The 23,026-nt window shown below is 41.5% G+C and overlaps 2 protein-coding genes and 1 pseudogene across 2 annotated transcripts in view; 2 read left to right on the top strand and 1 right to left on the bottom strand.

The window, feature by feature from the left end:
• Window positions 1–23,026, bottom strand: part of Cacna2d3 (calcium voltage-gated channel auxiliary subunit alpha2delta 3) — a 929,381-nt gene that overhangs the window by 130,533 nt on the left and 775,822 nt on the right. The window lies entirely within an intron of this gene.
• Window positions 2,096–2,619, top strand: LOC125358573 (annotated as a pseudogene).
• Lrtm1 (leucine rich repeats and transmembrane domains 1) lies at window positions 11,935–22,399 on the top strand. The gene is made up of 3 exons (XM_048355813.1): window positions 11,935–13,051; window positions 15,897–16,493; window positions 21,839–22,399. The coding sequence occupies exons 1-3, from the start codon at window positions 13,021–13,023 to the stop codon at window positions 22,273–22,275; spliced, it is 1,065 nt and encodes a 354-aa protein (XP_048211770.1). The 5' UTR covers window positions 11,935–13,020; the 3' UTR covers window positions 22,276–22,399.

The following is a 23,026-nucleotide window of genomic DNA, read 5'->3' on the forward strand; positions in this document are numbered from 1 at the left end:
AATAATCCTCTCAAAACAAAACAAAACAAATCAATAATATTAAGGGAAAAAACATCAACTGTGAAGTCCAGGGAACGAGGACTTTACCATAAAACAACATTTTGTTTGTTTAAGGTTTCTAAGCATTTCAACAAAAGATATTATTTCTAGTACTGGACAGTTTGAGAGCAGCCTGAAGTATGATTTTGAAAATTCTGTAATATATATATATAAATATGTGGGGGAGGTGGTTTACAGACTGATGTCAGAGTTCACTCTGACAGCTTATAAAACATATGGCCCAAGGTTCTGTGAGATGTCTGTATTTGAAATACTGTTGGAGCTTAATAAAATATCAGTGAGGAATAGTTTAATTTTACAGCATTAGGCATTGAGGCAGTAATTTGAGTGGGGTGAGCTGTATTTTAATACATCAAAGTATACTATACTACAGGGAAGCTGAACATATATATGTATATATATATGTATATATGTATATATGTGTATATATATATATGCTCCATATTCAGAGTTACTTGAGTTAAAACCTTCTTTGCTGAAAGAAGGTAAGTAGAAAACAGTTCCACTCTTCCAGAGCTACCTGTCTTATTTTTTAAACTACGGCATGCCCCAAATCTTGGCTAACCTGTTTCCAGGCAACAGCTTTCCTGAGGATGCAAGGCCGTGGATGGAGCCTGGGAACCTAGCTGGTTTGTGGGTGGTTCCCTCCTGGCTTTAGAAGTCCATACCATTCTATGCAATGGCTGTAGGGTCATCCCTGTCACCCGCATCTCCTGGTGCCCTTTCTGAAGGTCTGCTTGATTAGAATCCCAGCACTCTTCCCTGTGCACGCAGACCTAGAATTCCTCCAAATGAAAGGCTTAGCCACTCCACTTCCATGTCTTCCAGAAGAGTCTGGATGCTCTAAATCAAACGTGGCAAGGGATTTTACTCTTGCAGTTGTCCAATCAATCATCTGGAGGGGTAGGTCCAGGGGATGCTTTGCTTTTCCTACAACTGCTCTACAAATCAACAGGATTCTCTCCTTCCTGCCCAGGGATGAAGAGAGGGTAGCCTACAGAGGCAGCTTTTGAAGAGGGTAGTCACCATGCAAAACATACCTGATATCTGATTAATGGCACTGTTGTGGAGAATGATCAAACCAATGTGCTTTCCGTGCACTAACCTGCCCTGCTTTCCTCTCCTACCCTCATCCAGCTGGTGGCTGCAGGAGATGAACAGCAGCTCTCCTGGTGGTGTGGTGGCCCCCACAAGCATTGTGAAAGTCTTATGGGGAAAAGGGGTCATCTTCCTAGATGGCTGGATTATTCCCACCAATTCTGCTTCATCTGTGAGAACTTTCTTTTGCTTTCCCTCAGATGCAAAAGGAAGAGTAAGCTGAGATAAAAGAATACAGTAGCTCAAAGGTTTTGAAGTCAAGCAGATGTGGGTTCAAGTTCTAGGCTCTACCACATACAAGTCTCTGATCATGGGCAAGGGAACCAATCTCACTAAATCTGCTTCTGCTTTTGGTTTTGTAGAATACAGAAGGTAATAGCTACTTCCAGGCATTGCAGAGGAGTGAGTTGATGACTTCCAGGTAGAGCGTCCTGTGTCTGAGAGCTTTTGAGTGTTCTATGAGCTTTAGATACCATTCAACCCTGAGAATTTGGGGACTCACTGTGTCAGTGAGAGCAACTTGAGTTTCTAGACAAAGAAGCAAAGAAAGGGTAATCTATACGGACATTTTCCCACCACCTCAAGTGGGGAGCTGGCTCTCAGCTTCCTGTTGGTGTCAGTTCCCTGTCTGACATTTGCTACTCTCTGGGATCACCTTCCTTTGCTTTGGCCAAACCATTTCTGGCTTGACATGGCACACGTGAGGCCCAAGGGCTGACCTGCCTCTGTAGATGATCCCTGGCAGTCACAGTGAACATTCACATGCCCAAATTAAAAAACAGACTGCCAGAGGGGCTACACCCAGACTTTTCTGGAATCATGTATCTAGCACAAGCCCTTGATTTCCTGTATGAATGCATGGACCACAACTTCTTTTTCACAGGTCCAAAAACTTTCTCATTTGAAAATCATTAAAGACTAGGCCCTGCGGTCGATCATGGCGCTGCGAGTGGCCTGGAGCCTGGGGTCCACGGCCGGCGGCCTGCACACGTCCCTGGCGCCCGCGGTGCCCTGCCCGCTGCGGCCCTGGCGGCCGAGAACGGACGCCGTCTGGACGCTGCGCACGGGACCTGCTCTGCTCTTGGTGCATAAATTCACAGAGAAACATGAATGGATAATGACAGAAAATGGAACTGGAACTGTCGGAATCAGCAATTTTGCACAGGAAGCTTTGGGAGATGTTGTTTACTGTACTCTGCCTGAAGTTTGGACAAAATTGAAAAGCAAGATGAGTTTGGTGCTTTGGAAAGTGTGAAAGCTGCCAGTGAACTCTACTCTCCTGTGTCAGGAGAAGTAACTGCAGTTAATGAAGTGCTTGCCGAAAATCCAGGACTTGTCAATAAATCTTGTTATGAAGACGGTTGGCTGATAAAGATGACACTGAGTAATCCTTCAGAACTAGATGAACTACTGAGTGAAGAAGCATATGAGAAATACATAAAATCTATTGAGGAGTGAAAATGGAACCATGAATAAATTAGACTGAAGTAACTTACTGCAGCATAGTTGTCTATATTATTGGTGGATGAAAATTTTAACATTTTGCAGCAATTCAACACTTTATGGTAGGAAAAGCAACGACAACACTACTATGAGAGAAAATACCCTTCACTTTCCAATGATTGCAGACAAACATATGTTCTTTTTTACAATAATGAGTTTTAGACTAAACTCTAGGATTTGGTATTCAGAATATGTTGCCCAGGGTAAAATCTATAATTATGTATCTCAAGGATAATACTGTTATCATACTTCCTGTTGTAACTTTAAATCCACTTCTGTATTTGGATTGACCCAATGACCTTGCCATTTGAAGTAACTGGGAATGGAGGAAAGTGCTTGTTGGACAACCTCAGATGAAGAATTCTAGCTCCATTTTATAATGCACTGCATTTGCTGGTGCTATTTTTATACAATGAAGCAACAGGTTTGCAGAAAGTAAGAAAATAAATAAAACATTAAACCTCTTTAAGAATAACTACTTGAACTTTTTGTTAGCACTACAAAAACTGACCAGGCTCATGAGAATAAAGCGAAGGCACTAGGCATACATGGGATTTGAAAATGGAGTGAAAAGCAAGCTCAGCCAGATGCTTCCTGAGCCCATTATATGATGCTTGCTTCTGGATTATAGATTGTAAAGGCATTTAGGTTAAGTCAAGTTTGCAAGTTGTAAGAGTAGAGTTCAGGAATGAACACTGAGGCCATGTTAGCATGATACATGGGGATATCTAATGCTGTCTGCCTCAAGTGTTACAATGGAAAGAATTCTGAGGCCTGTTTGGCCCCATAGGAATGATGAGTGAGGCCACAACACACCTCAACGGTTGCTTCTGTTGGGTATCAAATCCACATTAGCATATGCAGTTTTCATGGGAGGGAAAGTTCTACTCCGCTGGCACCATCTCTGCCAATTGGGGCTGTCTGTTCTTCGGCCCACACTAAACTCAAGCACTAGTATACCAGAGAGGATAGCTCCCTGTTCAGCTGTGGAAGTACACCAACGGTATGGAATGCTCAAGTCTGATAGATTTGTAATGAGGTTCTGTAAGGTTTGCCAAATCACCATCTCTCCCTCCTCCACAAACTATCCAGACAGCAGTATCCCTGTAGTTATACAGTGTCAGTCATATGTACCTCTCAAGGTACTGGCAACATTCTTGTGAGTGAAGCAAAGTTTTCTTTTGTATCTTTTCTTTCTTTTTTCTGCTAGCCTTGGGATTTGGACTTAGGGCCAGGGCACTGTCCTTGAGCTTTATATTTCAAGGCTAGCACTCTACCACTTGATCCATAGGTCCACTTCCAGATTTTTGGAAGCCTAATGCCATATCTTTCTCTGGCATGACATTGTTCTTTCCCCTCCCTACAGTAAATTCTAGCTCATTCTTCAGAGTTCAGCTTGAGTATTACATCCAAAGGGATGACTACTCTAAATGTCCATCTAAGATTTCCTGATTATGTATTATTACAGTTCCATGGACCTCTCTTCTTGGTACATTTTATGGCTATAAATTTTCATATATTTATGGTTCTACAATGACTATTATTTCTATATTGTTGAGATAATCTGGACTATTAATTTGTTTTGCTGTGTCTTGTTCTGAAGCCCATATATTCCTAAAGATGGAACTTAGCAGGTCAGAAACACTCAGGAGATGCTCTTTCAACAAAGAAACAATCTACAATATGGAAATCCACAATGAAAATCCAGCTGATTTTCATATAAGGATGCTTTCACCTTCCAGACACATATAGAACACAGGTAAGTACAGAGATCAATTACTAGGAAGTATCAACATTGTTCATGCTCAGGAATGTCTTAGTGGGGGGCTGGGGATATGGCCTAGTGGCAAGAGTGCTTGCCTCATATACATGAGGCCCTGGGTTCGATTCCCCAGCACCACATATACAGAAAATGGCCAGAAGTGGCGCTGTGGCTCAAGTGGCAGAGTGCTAACCTTGAGCAAAAAGAAGCCAGGGACAGTGCTCAGGATCTGAGTCCAAGCCCCAGGACTGGCAAAAAAAAAAAAAAAAAAAGGAATGTCTTAGTGGATCTAATAATATCTCATCTTTTCAACATACACACACACACACACACACACACACACACACCACCACCACCACCACCACCACCACCAACAGCAACAACAACAACAACTGTATTTGAAATGCCTTGCTGGTAGGAGCAACTAGAGGCCATGGGCAGAAACTTATAAACATCAGCTGTAGTGGGGAGGGCATACATGAGTTTATTTTCTCCTGGGAGACCTCATTAGAATCACAAATGAAATGTTGACAACACTTGAAGGAGCCTGCTTGTTGAACACAAATGTTTCCACTCCTATCAACCTCCAAGCTCCGATAGTCATGCTTCATGATGAAAGCTAAACAGCCCTGGGGAGATGACTACATGCTCTCTCTAATTATATGGGGGATGGGGAAGAGGGCCTCCTACCAACCAAGGACCTGACTGGGGAGAGATCAAGATCAGCAGAGAAACCTTAACAAATAACAGCAGGAGCTTAGAGTAGGTGGTCCAGTATGGAATTCTAGAATTAAAGGAAAGGCAAGAACTCTGCTAGTGAATGCATGAGAATGAGAAGCTGACCTTCCTGAACCTGGGTAGAAGCAGGGCCTTTATTTGCCTACAAAGGTCTCAAAGGAAAGTTTTATTTGCATGACACTAACATCAGCCCTTCTTTGTTTGTAGAGCTACTTTGATGACAGGCAGAACTTGGTAGAGCACAAACTAGGGAGATTTGCAACTGCTTCTAGGCAATCACACTTCACTGAGTGAGCTTTGTCTGCAGGCAAAATGTTCCTTTGCTTTGAATTTTCTCTTATCCAAGAACATCCATGCAAGTAGACAAATAGATCCTAAAGCTTTACTTAGTATGCCATACGGACACAATAGAGAAGACTCTAGCTAATGTACATTGCTACATGCAAAGGTATGCTTTTTTGGATTTTTTAAATAATCGTTTAACCTTTCCCACAAATCTGCAAGTTGGGTCCAGATGATGAGATTGGAGACCAGAGATGTTAGATAACTCATTCACTGTCACACAGGCAGCATTAGAGCCTAGATGATTTTATTCAGGGTTCCAGGGATTTAATAAAGGTACTGTTCTGAAATGGAGCTGTAAGGGAGATGAAACTGAAATAGCAAAAGTTCAAGATGTGTAATTGTTATGTTGCAAGGTATAATCTTCGGGACAACTGTTTTATTCCAGAACATTTTCAACTATGTGTATCTAAAAGCTAAGGGACAGTAAATCTTAAAAAGAAAAAAGACATAGATTTATTATTATATCACAATGTGCATATGCTAAGCTATAACTTAACAATGTGAAACATACATTGTAATCTATTACAGAAATGAGACTATCATATTGTAATAAAAGTTAAAAAAAAGCCAATAAAAATTCATCAAGAAGAACATAAAGCACTCATTTTATGTGTAACATGAGTAAACAATCAAATATGAACACAAATTTGATTCCAATTTATATGCTTGGGGCAGGGACAAAAGTAGCCGATCAGAAGATCTAAGTAAAACAACGTGTCAATGTGAGGCCCGGGCCAGGCCTTTCCATGCTGCCATGTTTCTTAAACCTTTTGTTTCTTTCATTAACTTGATGTCCACAGCATCTGCCTATGTTTACTGCACCAGCCACATGAGCCCACTAATTACCTTTAATCAGACTTATCTGAACTGCATCTTTCCTTCCACAGACATCTTGTGTACAGGAAAAGTGATGGGAGACTGTGGCTGGAGGGGCAGTGGAGGAAACATGTGTTTTCTCTGACCCTGACAGTGCACAGAGGATGTCTCCCCCCCCCCCCCAAAAAAATTTTTTTTTAATCTGGTTTGGCCTCTGCTGCCTTTGGAAGGACCACAGCAGGACTTCCTGAGAACTGGTTCCTTTAAGAACTGGATAGGGTTAGAGAAGTCCACTTCATTCAAATATGGCATGTAGGCTTTATATGGGAAGCAGGTTCAAGGGGATGGGAAGATCAGCATCAACCATGATGTAATAAATAAGTGCAACTAGCACCCTATAAACCCATTAGATCTTCGAAGGTCAAGAGCCAGCATGCTAAAACATAGCATTCTGGTTCCTAGTTCCTAACATCCTAGTTCCTGCAGCACCTAGTTCGGGCCTAGGCTCTGTAGATAAGCAGTTGTTTAAAAGCAATTACAAATAACCTGACCACTGCCTTCCTTAGCTTTAAGGAAGATGGTGGCATGTGTTTCTTACCCATCACACTCCCCTGATTTTATTTTGGTCCCCCAAGTCCACTATTTTATCAAATGACTTACAACTTGCTAAAAGGAGTTTAAATTACATTTTTACCCATATTTTCACCTTATTAAAAGAGCAAGAAAAGGCAAGGGACTGCATATGTGCTTCCTACCTTTTCATTAGGCAAAACATATGGCACTCTTGAGTCTACAATGAATGACCCAAAAGTGACTGGCTCCTCATTTCCTAAGTAAGAATTTGCAGATAATTAAACGCAGCTTATTGGCAAAAGAAGTGTCGTGTGTGTGCATGTACGTGTGTATGTACACATATATGTATATATAAGTATAATATAAATAAATATATACATATAAGTATAAAGACCTTAAGGGGCTGAGTGTGGTAGTGCACACCTGTAATGCTCAGCAGACGTAGGGGATCACTGTACAAGGCTAGGCCAAAGTTCAAGACCTTGTCTGAAAAATAAGCTAAATACAAAAGGATCTAATGTGTGGCTCAAGCAGTAAATTACTTGCCTATCAAGCATGAGACACTTAGTTCAATCCCCAGCACTGCCACAAAAAAAAAGACCTTAATGCATGTAAGTAAAACTATATAGGTTCTCTGATACTGTGCAAAACATAGGTACTCACAATCCATGCTTTAACCATGCTGAAGACCTGAGACAAGTGACTTAACTTCTGTGTCTCATTTTTGTGATCCATACCAAAAGTAAGAATAGCACTCTCATTCATTCAACACTTAAATAATGAATCTACTGTGTGCATATTGTAGAAAAATGGCACCAGAATTTTAGAAACTTGTCACTGTCAAGTGAAATATCGCAAATAAAATGCAGAGCCAGACTGCTATTGATCTCTGATACTGATGTGTCCTTTTTTCCCAAAGAACATAAATAAATTATGGTTCCCAGTCTCCTTTGCAGCTAGTCATGTGATTCCTTCTGGCCAATGGCATATAATAGGAAATTTTGCCAGGAGTGGCTCATGTCTCATTTTTATTTTTCTTTCCTCCTCAGCCAACTGACAGCAGTGGCCTGTGAGAACCATGAAGCACTGGAAGGAAGAAGCCCAAGTCTCTGAATGACTTCGTGGAGCCCACTCCTCCACCAACCTGAAATTTCACTTGACAGCACCATGGATCAGCTGTTGTTGTGTTAGGCCACTGAGATTTGTGGGTTTATTACACTAGCTAGCAAAATTTTAAGCAATACGAATCTATAGCAAGGTCTGGGCCATCGTATGTCCTACATAAATGGTTGAAATTTTAAAATGTAATATGAATTCTCTGGCTTTTTCATAGAGTAAGGCAAGGGGTTGGGATGAGGGTGAGGAGAAGCTGAAAACAGAGGAGAGTGTAAGGTTGGGTCAAAAGGAGACTGCCACTGGATCCTGCAGGAGGGAGTTATACTAGAGTTATCTGAACTGCCAGGCCACACAAGTATAGCTATGTAGAGACTACTTAGGGAGGCTGGAATTCAGGTAGGGAGAGGCAGGGAGGAGGCATGGCCAGGGCTGATGGGATGTGGACTTGACCTCAGAGCAGGGGCAACCTCTGAAGGAGCTGTGATAGCCTGATACCCCTGCCCCCAGGTCTACGATATGACCTCAGAGGGAGGGAAGTGACTTCCACACCTGGGGGAATTTCCCACTGATCCCAGGTGTGCCAGTCACCTGGATTAGGCAGGTGCTGGAGGAAGACTTCTAGGGAAGGACATGCTACGTGGGGACCATCATGGAAAACAATGGGGGTGGGAGGGTCTTTGTGCAGCATCACTTGAAGAGAAGGAACCATTTTCCCAGGTGGACCTACAGAGGGAAAGAGGATGAAGAGGGAGATAAAGAGGAAAAGGGGAGAGAACAGGGAGGAAGGAGGAAAAAAGGAAGGAAGGGAGAAAACAATATTGAAGCCTTTTACATAGTTTGTATACACTTTATAACTAGATACATTTAGCCAACCACAAAACCCAGTGAAATATTTTCACCATTATCAACATGGTTCCAAATGCTAAACTTTTTTTCATAGCCAGATAAAATTGCTGCATAGATCTGTGATGCTCAGGGCAAACCCCGCCCCTTCTCCACCCCCCACCCCTGACACACACACACACACACACACACACACACACACACACACACACACGGCTGTCACTAGGCCTGGCCGCCTTCCTTCAGTTTCAAATCAACCCAGCACAAGCTCTGGATGGGCACCCAGGGACAGGAATAGAGAAGTTCTTTGTCATGATTTTACTGAAGCAGATATTAAACCTGGAAGAAAAGCCCACATTTGTTATAGGTCTTATGGCATGCAGAGACAAACAAATGCAGACAAACAAATGCTAGTTCTGGAGATAATCCGCTTAGAGTGAGCAGAGGAGAACTCTAGGCATGCTATATTTTCACAAAACTCAGCCACTGGAGGAGAAGCTATTTCAATAATCCAATGGGTGATAGATGATTCTCTCTGCACTTAACAAAAGGCAGTTCTTACCCTTCATACATTTTTAAATTACAGATATAAAATGTGTTGGTTGTGGCAAGTTAAACATATGCAGAGGTACAAGTAGAAAAGTTAATAATCAGCTCTTTGAGCTCAGTGACTTCCCTCTTCATTTACCGCATCTTTAGACAAACAAAAACACATTGGTAAGGTTAATTCCTCCACATTTAACTTTTTTTGGAGGCAAAACAAATAGGATTATATAATATATGTTCCTGTTCAAATTGGTTTGTTTCACCTAATAATTTATTATAAATCTCCTCCCAGTTGAATACATTCAATACTACTTTAGTTTTCTTAAATAAATGGGTAACACTGCCCAGAAGAAAGAGCTGTTATCTGTTGGGCTTCAAAACATTACAATTTTAAGAGTTAATAATGGTTGTTGATTACTTTCAGTGGAAAGTTACATGGTAAGTATACCAATGTATACTATTTTAAATGGGCAAGGGAATGTCTTGTTAGGTAGGGAGTGTTTCAAAACTTGGTGTGACAAGAAGCAGGATATTTCTCTGAGGTGAACCTGAAGTTAGCTCCTCTTGGAGAAACTTTGGGAACTCTTGTCTTGTGCCAGAAGCCCCTCACTGGGCAAGCCTCCTACTAGGGAGAGGATTTTCCCTAAGCAGACATTCAGCATCCGCCCTGGGCTGCTCTTGGCATGCACAGTTGTCCTGCCACCTCTTGGACCTGGCTCCTCTGACAGAAAAAGGAAGGCACAGCCAGCATTAGCATGCGGGTCACGCACTCTCCCTTTGTTCTCTTGGCTGGGGTCAGATGGAATAAATCAATCAGCCTCAGCATCCAGAGTCCTTCTATGTGCCCCCGGGCCTCCCAGTCCACGTGTGCTCTGCCCATCTTTTAACTGCTTCTTTTAGAGTCAGCAGGAACAAATAAAACTGAAAATAGCCCCTTGGGGTAGTAAGCAGCTGCTCCCAGGAACCATCCATTGTAAGAGTTCTATTTGTGTTCCTGAAGAGTTCATGTTTTAGGTGGGAGAAGCTAGCTCAGATTCTTTGGGGTCTAAGAATGCACACTGCTAATATGAACTATCACTTTTAGTCATTTGCTCTACCAGACCAGACACACTGAACACATAGCACTTTGTTCTCCCTGCAGTCTACTGATTGGAAGCCAGGCTCAGAGAGCCAGTGATTTGCCCATGACCACCAAGCATTAAGGTACAAGCATCTAAAAGAGTTATCTTCTAATTAGTCACATCTGCTGGCTGTATCTGAAGGTATCCTTGATCCCCTACAGTTCCCTGCATGTATCCTGGCTTCCCATACTCAAGTGTGTTGTCAATGAATATATTTCTATTTTTCAAATCTCGAGTCCAACAGATAGACTCTAGATGGGTCTTGCAAAATACAGCTAAAATACGTTCACTGTAATTCAAAGAAACTCTCAGGGTTCCTGTCTGCCCAAGCTCCCTAAATTGGTATGCATGGTACTTTTTAGGCTGCCTCATGATATTTCACTAGAATGACCAGACAGTGGATTTATCTGACGGAGAGGTGGGAGTTGGAGGCAGGTGACAGGCAGCATAATGGAACAGCGACAGCTTCCTAGATGGTGGGGTTCACAGGGATTGCAAACTGTAGCCTGTGGGCAGATCTAGCCCTCTGTCTGTTCTTGTCAATAAAGTTCTAGTGTAGCACAGGGATACACATTCATGCACAATATCTCTGGCTGTTTTTATACATCAGCACAGTTGAATAGTTATAACAGAGACCAAATGGTTCTCAGTGTCTGAAGTACTAACTGACCCTCTACAAAAAATGTTTATTGAACACTGGGAAAGAGAGAAACATAGAGACAGAGGTAGATATGTAATTTTCTAGTTCTTAGAGGAACTAAATTCACAGGTTTTGTAATGTCACAAGGTAATACTGACTGGATGATGCATAATATAGACATATATCAAGAATGATTGCTATTATTAAATTATGTGTACCTGAAACAGCTAAGTAGAAGGGCAAGAAGGGACCGTTTAGCTGTTAGTACAATTTAACTTTTTTTTTTTTTTTTTTGCCAGTCCTGGAGCTTGAACTTAGGTCCTGAGCACTGTCCCTGGCTTCTTTTTGCTCAAGGCTAGCACTCTGTCACTTGAGCCACAGTGCCACTTCAGGCCTTTTCTATATATGTGGTGCTGAGGAATTGAACCTAGGGCTTCATGTATACAAGGCAAGCACTCTTCTTACTAGGCCATATTCCCAGCTGTTAGTACAATTTAAATGGTTCTTTATCACCTGACCTACTTTGTTACCTGCACCTAGCTTTCCCTTGTTTATCTGTGATGTTCAAGTCTTGGAAGCATTCTCATTGGGAAATGTGAACATCCATAAAGACAGTAGGGGTCATGGCAAGTATTTCTTTATTTAATCATGGATACCATCTTATAAAAGAAGAACTGCCATTATCCACATATGTGATATGAGGCTCCATGTACGCAAGTGGAATTCAAAACCCATACTTGACCAGCTGCCCAGTCATACTTCCTGGACCTGCCATGTGCTTGCCAAGGATGTGGGACATGCTGGAGTATTGTAGAAAGGCCACTTTAGGTACTGAAACCTCATTTCAGTAAAGGACGGGGGATTTGCATGTTCAAAGAGATGGTTCCAGTCTCTGGTGGGAAAATTTCTAGCAACTTCAATTAGAGCATAGTCACAGTTCATTGGTGCCCAGTGCTCACAGTGGAGAGGGTTGGAAGGAGAAGCTTTATTGTTTTATAGTGAAAAATGAGTCAAGGAGTCTGAACCTGAGCATTGGGAAAATGATGCTAGATTGAGAAGTATTCCGTAGTCATATTCACCTAAAGATCAATTTGACTAGGGAATAGAGGGAGGGATGAGCAAGCAAGCAGCTGAGAAGTATCTGTGGCACCAGGGAGAAGGGGTTGTGATGTTCACTAAAAGAAACCATGGCTATGGATTTCAAGGCATCAAGACCCTGTCAACACAGCTAATCCCCACGGATGTTGGCTGAATAAGCCCTGGATGACCAAAGACGTGCACTGTGGAAACCGTGTCAGCCTCCAGCAGGCCAATTTGTCCTCATATTACACACTCTGTTGGCTCTGTTGCTAGACCCCCAGACTGAGGAGCTGTGTTGCGCGTCCCCCACCCAGTGAGGGTTGACAGAGCACGGTTAATAAGTCAACAGAATGCAGAAGGCACGACCGGATTAAGAAGGCTGTTTTATTTTGGTGCCCTGGACTTCAAGCAGATTAAATAATCAAAAAGGCCGAGCCATCGGGGTCATGTTTGAATGCTACAGCTGTTCCCCAAGGTCTGACAAACATTCTTTATGTGGTTTGCTGTCTGAATGGGAAAGGCAGGAATGATCTCAGGGAGGCTGACACTCTAAGAAAGAAGCGAGACACAATCAAAAGATCTTCTTATGGAAACTGACCCAAGCCAGATGGAGACGAGGGGACCGGCTGCTTAAATAAGTGGTCTACTAAAATCCACAACTGTTTTCTGCATCAAAGGAAAGGCCAAGCAAGATTCACAGAAAGCAAATGAAAAGTTTGCCATGTCCTCAGTTTGTTGATCTGCGAATTTAATAAGGGTGGGCTACGTGTTCAACCAAGATGCTTGCTTGTGGAAAATCAGCCATGAAAGGTGAGCAGGGATGAATTCTCTCTCTCCTTACTGAAGTTGCTCACAAAAGAGAGGGAGGGACTCCCTCAGAGGTATCCCTGGGAAATCTATTTTCAAGCTGTTTTTCTGAAAAGCTCAGACAAATGTAAAAAATATTTCTGGATGGGAAGGTTTACGTGTTCCATGCTGGGTGCAGTGGAAGGAGCTGGAGACAGATGTATGTAGCCCTGATGTGAATATGTGGCATCACAGGCCGTTTCGTAGATATGGTATTTGGAGCTGGAGTTTATATACTATTGCCCTTGGGTTAGGGAAGAAAGCAAAGAAAGCATGAGAAAAGGAGCTCAAATCTCAGATAGGTTTGTTGTTACTAGATTAGAGAGGAGTCTATGGAGGACACATTGTCTGGTATAAGAATTGATTTCCTCCAACTAATAGATGTGTGAGCACCATGTCTAAAGTAAAGGGGGGACAGTTCATTTTGAATGGGAAGATGTTTTGGGGTTGAAGGAGTCATTTAGATATTTGTGAAATAAATAGGGGAAAAATGAGGACTGTCCTCTTCTATTTCAGAAAGAAGGAGAGGACTGTGCTGTCCTTGAGCTAAATTAAATTGAGGAGCATCTCATTGGGAAGGCTTCGCTTACGTCTGTCTCCTGGCCCAATGGCACCATCAACTAGAAGTCCAGGAATAAGGGCAGAATGAGATCCAGGGCAGTCTATATAGATTCCTCCAAACAACTGCCCTCAAAACTTCTTCATGAGTAAATTGCTATTTTGAGTTTTGAATATCACTACTTGGTCTTGTGATTTTTCTACCAATCTAACAAAATGTCCTTGACAGATGTTTACATGTTTTGACATTCAAGCTCAAGTAAAAAGAAAGGAGAGAAAAGCAACTTTGTAAGGGTGTTTTGGCAGTATCTAGGATATCTCCATCTAAGACTTACAAGAAGACCACATTCAATTGCAAGAACTTTCTCCAACTCAGCCAAGGAGCTTGTACAAAAATATTTTTAGCTCTATCCTATGTAGTGAAGAAGAAAAAACACAGTAGCTCAAATGTAAGATAAATAAATATCAGTTTGACATGGTATCACCATGCAATAGTCTAGTAGTTCAAAGGGAAAATGAATTTTCTTGTGGCTGTGTAGATAAATGAGTTTTAATAAGACACACTGAGAATGAGACATGATGATTATACTTATTAAGATTTTTCCAAAAATCTCTAGGCAAATCTGTATGTATGTGTGTGCATATGTGTGTGTATGTGTACTTATGGCTCTGGAAGCACACTGTGGGGATTCAAATCCTGGCTGTACTATTTATGTAACACAGGTAAGTAATTTAGTTTCTCTGTGCCTTACTTTCCTCTCCTCTAAGATGAAAATATAACTATGTTTATACAGTTCTGAGGATGTGTGTACATGTATATATATGTGTGTATGTAGATGTATGTGTACATATATATAGTATGTGTACATATATATGAGAACACATGCTACATGAGTATTATTTATTGCTGTCTTATAACTATTGTTCTTAGCATGTCTGGAGAGATAAATCACAAGTACAGAGGTAAGGGGATTTATGGTGAAATAAAAGGGGGGAGGCCAGAGGGGGACTAATCAAAGAGAGTTGAGCTGAATCACAAATACATTGGCCTTTTATTGAAAAGAAAAATGAAGGGAGTATGATATCACGTGGATGGCTGGAACACTGTTTTAAGAATGTGAAAGTTTATTATCTTTTTAAAATGTTGTAGATATTATTTGAATTGTTTTTAGAAAAGAAGTAAAAAATACCTAAACTTTCTTTTTACAAGGAGTTTTTATAAAAGGAAAGTAGTTTGTTTGTCCAAAACAATTTCACAAACAGCATAATTCTTCTTATCTCCTCATATCTGTGCAAAGAGGCAGAACATTAATGTATTTAGAACTTTTGATTGAAAACTTAACATTTATATTGGCATAAAACATTAATACTGTCAATCATGCATGAAAATTCCAAATTATCAGAAACCCAGACTGCTATTCAGGCAATGTGTGAGTTAGTGTAAGAAAAAGAAACAATTCTATCAAACATGCTTTAGCAGAATATTAGAAATATAGATTTAAGCTTTGTTCTTCATGTTATTATCTTATTCTTAATATTTTTCTGTACTTTTAAACTGTCCTGAGTTGAAAGGAATAGAATCATCATTCATAGCATAGACATCAATTATATAGCTAGGTCAGACACTAGTTTATAACACTTGTCCTATAGCCAATGCAATAACCTGTAGCCACATGTGGACATTTAAATGTACATTAATTTAACTCAGTCCCCTGTTTGTAGCTGTCACATTTCAGGAGTTGGTAGCTAGTCATGGCTAGGACTCTCATATTAGACAGCAGATAGAAGAACATTCCTACCATCACAGAAAACTCTAATGAGCCATGGTCTCTGGAAAATATTTGATGAAAATGTAAATACCTAAAATCTCTGCCATTCTCCTACATGTTAGGATCCACATAATTCAGCTGTACCCTACAAAGAGCTTCTGAAAGACCTTTTATTGTCCTTTTAGCTGATATTGTTAAGCCTTCCACTATCTGATTACTGAGACACCATGGGAGGATCCTTTCCAAGGCTGCTGACAGCAGCTAGCACAGAATTTTATAACAGTTACTGGAACAGATATACTCTCTCAGTCCATTCTGTTTTTTCTTTAAAAAGATAAATAAAGCAGGTGGAAAAAGGTATTACCTGCTCAGAATTAGCTTGCCTATGAATTCAAAGGGTTTGGGGGGCGGTGGGGGGGGAGGAAGGAAAAAGATATTGATGTCTCCTCAATATATCAGCTCCTTAAACCTCTCTGTCCTAGGTTTGCTGCTGCTATTTTCCAGCATGACTTTCCTGCTCCAGGGAGTAGATAACTGCCCAGAGAAGTGCTTCTGTCACCCATCCTCAAACTCTGTGGACTGTAGCCACCAAGGACTAGCTGAAATCCCTCCTAATCTGCCTCCTCAGACACTAATCCTGCACTTACAGGATAACCAGATCCACCAGCTTCCAGCTCTTGCATTTACGTCAGTATCACAACTCAGAATCCTAGATTTGTCCAACAATTCCCTTTCAAGTCTGGCCCCTGAAGCTTTCAGTGGCCTTCATCACTTGCAAGTTTTAAACCTAACTCAGAACTCCTTGCTTTCTCTGGAAAACAGACTTTTCCAAGCACTCCCTCAGTTGAGGGAGCTGGATTTGTCATTCAACAACATAAGCCATCTTCCTGTATCCCTGGGCAAGCCCTGGGAGAACCTAACCATGCTTGCAGTGCAACAAAACCAGCTTCAACATTTGGATCGGGAGCTCCTGGAATTCATGCCTAGAGTGAAGCAGTTACTTCTCAAGGACAACACCTGGAAATGCAATTGCCACTTGCTGGGTCTGAAACTCTGGCTGGAGAAATTTATCTATGAAGGTCAGTACCAGCCTAGCATGGCCCTCTTTTGTTCTCTGCACCAAGAAGCACAGCAAGCAGAAGGAAAGGGAAGTTTTAAGCTTTCTCTCAACCATGCCATTTTGTGGGGCAGCCAAAGAGGTGAATGTGCCATGCAGGTGTTGGGGATCCATTTTTTTTCCTGCCGAAGGCCATTTGTATATTTATAACATAATTCATAGGCCATATAAAATGATCAATACAGGCACATGGTTATGGGCAGGCTGTCTACGTCTACAAATCTGGTGCATAGAGACATAGCTTGCTGCAGGAACAGAACATGAAGTCAGTTATCTAGGGAACTGTGTCCTTAAGAAGAAGGAATTTCAGTTGCTCACGGAGTAAAAAGCCTAACTCCAAAGCCTAACTTCCAGTCAGGGACATGACTATAATTTCTCCTTTTGTCTGCTTCTACTCATTTCACAGCTAGAAATCTTCCTTGAGATATTCCCTTTTGTATGGCAAATGCTGATGTTATTAAAATTGGGTAGCGTAGTTACTATTTCTTTCACAAGAAAAACAAGAGTGTCCGAATATTAAAAATGCAAGACTCTGGGTATCATCCATGGTCTAGAAAACTTGAGCACTAGGCCAAATCCAGACACTGTTTTGTAAAAATTATTTTATAAAAAGGTATAGCTATATCACAGCCATGCCTATTCATTAAAAACTAAGTGGCTGTGGCTGGGGATATGGCCTAGTGGCGAGAGAGCTTGCCTCGTATACATGAGGCCCTGGGTTCGATTCCCCAGCACCACATATACAGAAAACGGCCAGAAGTGGCGCTGTGGCTCAAGTGGCAGAGTGCTAGCCTTGAGCAAAAAGGAAGCCAGGGACAGTGCTCAGGCCCTGAGTCCAAGGCCCAGGACTGGCCAAAAAAAACTCTATAATGTTTGAATAGTTGTGATAGAGATCTACAGGTTATTATATTTACTATGTGGCCCTTTAGAGAAAAGTTTGGTAACCCCAGGTTTGAATGTGAAATGTTGGCCCAATATATTCATGACTTGCTCAAGATCACACAATAGAAACACAGATGACAATAGAAAGCATGGCTTTTGGGCCTTGGCCCAATGTTCTTCAGGAACAACATTGTACTACTCTGAGCATCATTCATTTATTCATCAAAGAGAGTGCCTTTGATATGCCAGGTACTATTCCTAGTGTTGAGAAAAGTGTGGTCAATAAGAAAATCCTTCTTGTAATGAAGGTTGCCTTGGAGTTCTAGCAATAACTGTTAAATATGGAAATAAAGATATGTCTTCAGACAGCAGAGCTATGAAAACAATGAGAATATACCGAAGTATAGAGAATGAGATGAAAAAAAAGGCCCTGTTTTAGAATGGATGATCTCTCCTAGGAGGTGACATTAGTGAGCATAGTCAGAGAAATAAGGAGAAATGATCCAAGAGATAACTGAGGAAAAATGACAGCAAGTTCTAAGGTCCTAGTGAATAAAGTAGCTTGGCTTGGTAAAGGACAAGAGACATTGCATCAGAGGAACGCAGTGAGGGAGTGGTCACAGATCAGACAACCCAAGTAGTCAGGGATAAGACCACATGGCAGGTACAGAGCAGGTACAGGTATCTGGGTTGTACTCTAAATGAGATGAGGAACAGTATGACATGATTACAATAAGAGGTCAATGGGGTAACTGCTAGGAAAGCAAATCAGAATTGTAGGATAAGAGACAGAATGTTGGAGAAGGTCATTTTAGTCAGCTAAGGATGAGTTGATGATGGCGTACACTGGGGTGGTGAGAAGTGATCGACTTTGGGAAATATTTGGAAAATTAAGCTGACAGAAAAGGCTAATGGGCTGGAATGAGGAATTCCATTTTATTTAGTCTTTCAGGGATATGGAATAAACGGTGATACCTTTATCAGACAGAGTATGTGGGGGAAGCACTCACAAATTCAGTATGGGGGCACATTGGAGTTACCATTAGGTAGCCTGGGAGAGATGCATTGGTTGTTGTATATTTGAGCTCTGGAAGACATGAGAGCTGCAGACATGAACAGAGCTTCTCAACAACATAATAGCAAATAATGTTTCACTAACCAGCCAACGATGTGCAAGTTAACCAACAACAGCAGCAATGTCTTTCTGATAGGAGGTTGTGAATAAAACCAATTGCATCTGGAGGTGAAGCAGCTTCAGATATTATGTTCTGGATTAAATTTTAGTCATAAACCAGACCAACACAGAAAGAGACTTTTCAAAGAACATTTCTTGATGTTAAAAAAAAAATCATTCCCAGGCCCAGGACATTAGAAGCTATGTGGGATAGGACACCATTCTCCTGTTCAGCCACAAACTTGCCAGTGGTCTTTGGCCAAATTAATGCCTTTCACTAACATTCAATGTCACTGGATGGAGACTGACAGTATTAAGACCCATCCTGATCCTGGGACTGGGTGCTGCAGATCACCCTCTCCTCATGGCAGAACTGCCAGAGCACAGATAATAGCTGCTTGTCAGGGGAAAATGAAATCAATTTGGGAGTAACAGGATCTGGATGTCATACAATAACTTGAAAAAAATATCCTCAAATAGATGCTAAACCTGAAGACAGGCTGTCTGATTATGGATGTATTGCATAAAATAAAGGAGCAGATGCTAGTCAATAACTTGATAAACCAATGCAAACATTAAAGGTATTAGGGCAGGCTGATTTAATACACCAGATGATACTGGATCTCAGTCATACATGTAGCAAAAGTCAAGAGTCCAAGGGCTTTGGAGAGAAGGTTTGCATTCTTTGAAATCATTCAGACTGAAGTTCCTTCTAGCTTGTAATACTACCCACTTTTCCATGTGGCCCATTAGGTCACTACCAAAAGAGAACACAGTACACAGAAGATTTCCAGCCCTCCAAGTTTTGCTTCCAACCCTATGGCCGCAGTTCCTGCAAAGAATTGGAAATTCTAGTCTTTTTGTGGGTCTAGGACACAAATATGTGCTTTAGTTTTTACACAGTAACGTTTCCTCTACAAAAACAGGAACTCTCATGACTCTTCCTCTTTATGCAAATGTAAACACATCATCTTCATGTTCATGGTTAAGTATGAAACACTTAGCTTAGGCTTGGTATTGTTCTAAATGTTTGATACACTTTACCCACTTGAGTCCCCAAGGCAATTTTTGGGAGTGAATTTTATTAGTGTCTCCTCTCCCACTTCACAGGAATATTGTGGTTAAGGATCTTTTCCAGGATTGTGCAAAATAATATGCACAATCAAATTCAAATCTAGTTTTTTTCTGAAAGAGTTTAAAAGGTCAAGTGGTTCAGTGCTAGAGTGTCCCAACCACCAATCTGTGAATTTCTTTTGTGAAGAAGGCTATGGGTCCTAAGGTTGTGGATCTTAGCCTAATGCTGAAAAGCCAGAAATGTGGGGCTGGAGAATTGCAATGCTGTACCTGAAGTGGTTTAGCAAACCACCCCACTTCAAGAATAAGTCAGCTGTTGGAACTGCCTGGCCCCTGGCAGGCAGATTTTGTCCTCTGGTGGGAGTCTCCTGGCTTGGTTAATTAATGCACTTACTACACAGAGCTTTATTTTGGTCTCTCTAGCCTTCCTCCTTGCAATAAACTTCCCAGGTACAGAGGACTGCAAGGATCTGGAAAGTTAAGAGTTCTTAATGTCAGCACAGCAGGATGGTACCTTGGGCTCACCTTGGAGCAGCCACCTTGTACCTCTTGCTTTATTGAAAACACTGGCTCAGGAAAGTTTTTAATTTTTTTAATCTCTTGCTCTTGAGTTGGGACTCTTACCTCAAAGGAAGCCAAAAGGAACTCAAGAGATGCTGGTAGTGGGTGACTAAGCTTTAAATAGTAGAAGTCCAAAGGGCACAGGGTTGAATTTTGCCACTCCCACCAGCCTGGGAGTGTGTGGGCCATGTGATTGCACTGGCACTGCAGGATAATGCTATCTATTTACAGTCCACTTGGGACTTGACTTGAGAGGGCTAGACAGAATGGGTGTGTGAGAGTATCCTCTGAACTCTGAAGTTCTACATAAAAGCAGGTGTCACTACTCAAGTGATGACCTTTGCATTTAGCTTTCTGGTACAATCTCTCAATTTACTTCCTGTGTGTGTCCACTATGACTTGGTTGGGTGGTGGAGTGTGTGTGTGTATAATTCTGCCTAAATGTTCTAAGGAAGATGTTCATGGCAGCCCAGGAGAACTGAGCCTGAGCCACAGGTCATGGGGGTACAGGGGCCTGCCCAGTCTAAGAGCTTTATGAAGGCTTTCTCATCACTCTCCGGTCCTAGGACTTTCTAGGGGAAAAAGGGGGGTGGTTGAGAGAGGGAGAGAGAGGGAGAGAGAGAGAGAGAGAGAGAGAGAGAGAGAGAGAGAGAGAGAGAGAGAGAGAGAGAGAGAGAGAGAGAGAGAGAGAGAGAGAATGTGATGGGAAATATTCGGACTGAGGGAGGGAGGGCTAGGATTGGGTCTGGATTTGTTCATTCATGAATTATATGAATTTGTAAAAATAAATTACCTGTTTTAGTAGAGTGAGAGGATTTAGCTAACAGTCTTTAGTGAACTGTCAAGTCAGATACAAATATGAATTTTTTATGGCAGAAAATTTAGTAAGAGGTATTTATTTTCCTGAAGTGTAGGTAAAGAATGTGAATCCAGTGCTCTTTCTAGAAGGGATACTGAGTACCTAAATTCCCAAGGAAAACTGAAGTCCATGCACTTGAGTAAATAAATCACCTTGTAGGGAAAGGAAACTGCATTTACTAACCCATGAGAAGATTTGATCCAAAGTAGCAAATGTTTTGAGACTTAAGGAAACCTGAGAAAACATATTAGTTATACTTAATCTCATCAACTAAACAAACAGCATTGTCAAATCCTCAGATACATGCACAAAACATTCAAAAGGCCTCTCCATTTTTTATCAATGAAGTATTGGTCTTACACATTGGGTCTTTGTAATGAATGCATAACACTCCACAACAGACAGTTGTTTTATGCTTTCTTAGATGTCCAATGAAAATTGAAACAAAAGAGTTCTTGTCTAAGATTCATACAGTACCCTCAGTAGTAGCCCCCAACACTCTTTCCTGTTAGCTGTTACATTGTTTTCTCCTTACATTTATATAATGTAAATGAGTTCTTGGTCATAACCAATTTCTACTTTAGCATGTGGCATTTTTTAGGATTTAGCCAATTTAGAAATCTTGAAATCATAAAATATGGTGGTTAAATTCTGTGACTTCAGAGGAAGAAAAAGGTACTTTATAAATTCCATCTGCTTAAGATTTTGCATTCCATCGTATCAAAGGTCTGTTATCCTTTGTTTTTGTCTTTTGAAGGAGGAGTAACAGATGGTGTCATCTGTGGGTCACCTGACACCTGGAAAGGAAAGGATCTTCTTATAATCCCCCATGAGCTGTACCAGCCCTGCGCGCTTCCTTCTCCAGACCTGACGTACTCACAGAATCAGCAGCCTATCTCTGCTTATGGAGGAGAAGTCACAAAGCCTCCTGACAACCACAGCTTGAGACATCAAGTTCCCTTGGAGTGTGAGGCCAAACCCAAGCCCAGGCCAGCCAACCTGCGTCATGCTGTGGCTACTGTTGTCATCACGGGGGTTATATGTGGAATCGTGTGTCTCATGATGTTGGTGGCAGCCATCTATGGCTGCACATATGCAGCAATTACAGCCCAATATTATGGTGGATCCTTGGCCCAAACCAGTGAGTCTGAGAAGACAGGAGGAAAGGAGCTGCTTGACAGCTCACCAGCCTGAGAGCTTTCATCTCAAAGAGATCAGTGTAGGCCAGAAGAAATATCTGAGTGGGACTGATATATTTGCCATTACTATTTCATTTTGCTTCTTTCCAAAAGAAGGAAGAAAAATTAATATATGTCTGTGAAAAAGTAATCCCAGGAAGAAAATTTTTTGTTGTTTTTGTTTTTTTTTTTGTTTTTTTTTTTGGGGGGGGGGCAGTCCTGGGGCTTGGACTCAGGGACTGAGCATTGTCCCTGGCTTCTTTTTGCTCAAGGCTAGCACTCTGCCATTTGAGCCACAGCGCCACTTCTGGCCGTTTTCTGTATATGTGGTGCTGGGGAATTGAACCCAGGGCCTCATGTATACGAGGCAAGCACTCTTGCTACTAGGCCATATCCCCAGCTCCCCAGGAAGAAATTTTTGTTGAAGTTTTTAAAATACCATAGATGAAGTATAAATAATACTTATACCCTGTGCCTGAGTAGTTATGTCAATGATTCTGCATAAGGTGGCCATGCACAGAGTGAGGGAAGATATCATGTCATCCAGGTACTCTTCCCTGGATAAAGTTACCTTTGCAATGCAATAAGAATTCTAGTGTGCATGCCAACAGGCATTCCTACAAGCTTTAGGACCCACTGGAAAACTGCCTGAGTTTGAGTGTATGGGAAGAGACGGGCACCGAGTTCATGCTAGATCGTTAGATGTTGGGTATGTTACATATTTAATGGGAGCATCTGTTAGTTGGGAATTTCATAGCTTGCCACAA

This window comes from Perognathus longimembris, chromosome 10, assembly GCF_023159225.1.
Source record: "Perognathus longimembris pacificus isolate PPM17 chromosome 10, ASM2315922v1, whole genome shotgun sequence".
Lineage (NCBI taxonomy): Eukaryota > Metazoa > Chordata > Mammalia > Rodentia > Heteromyidae > Perognathus > Perognathus longimembris.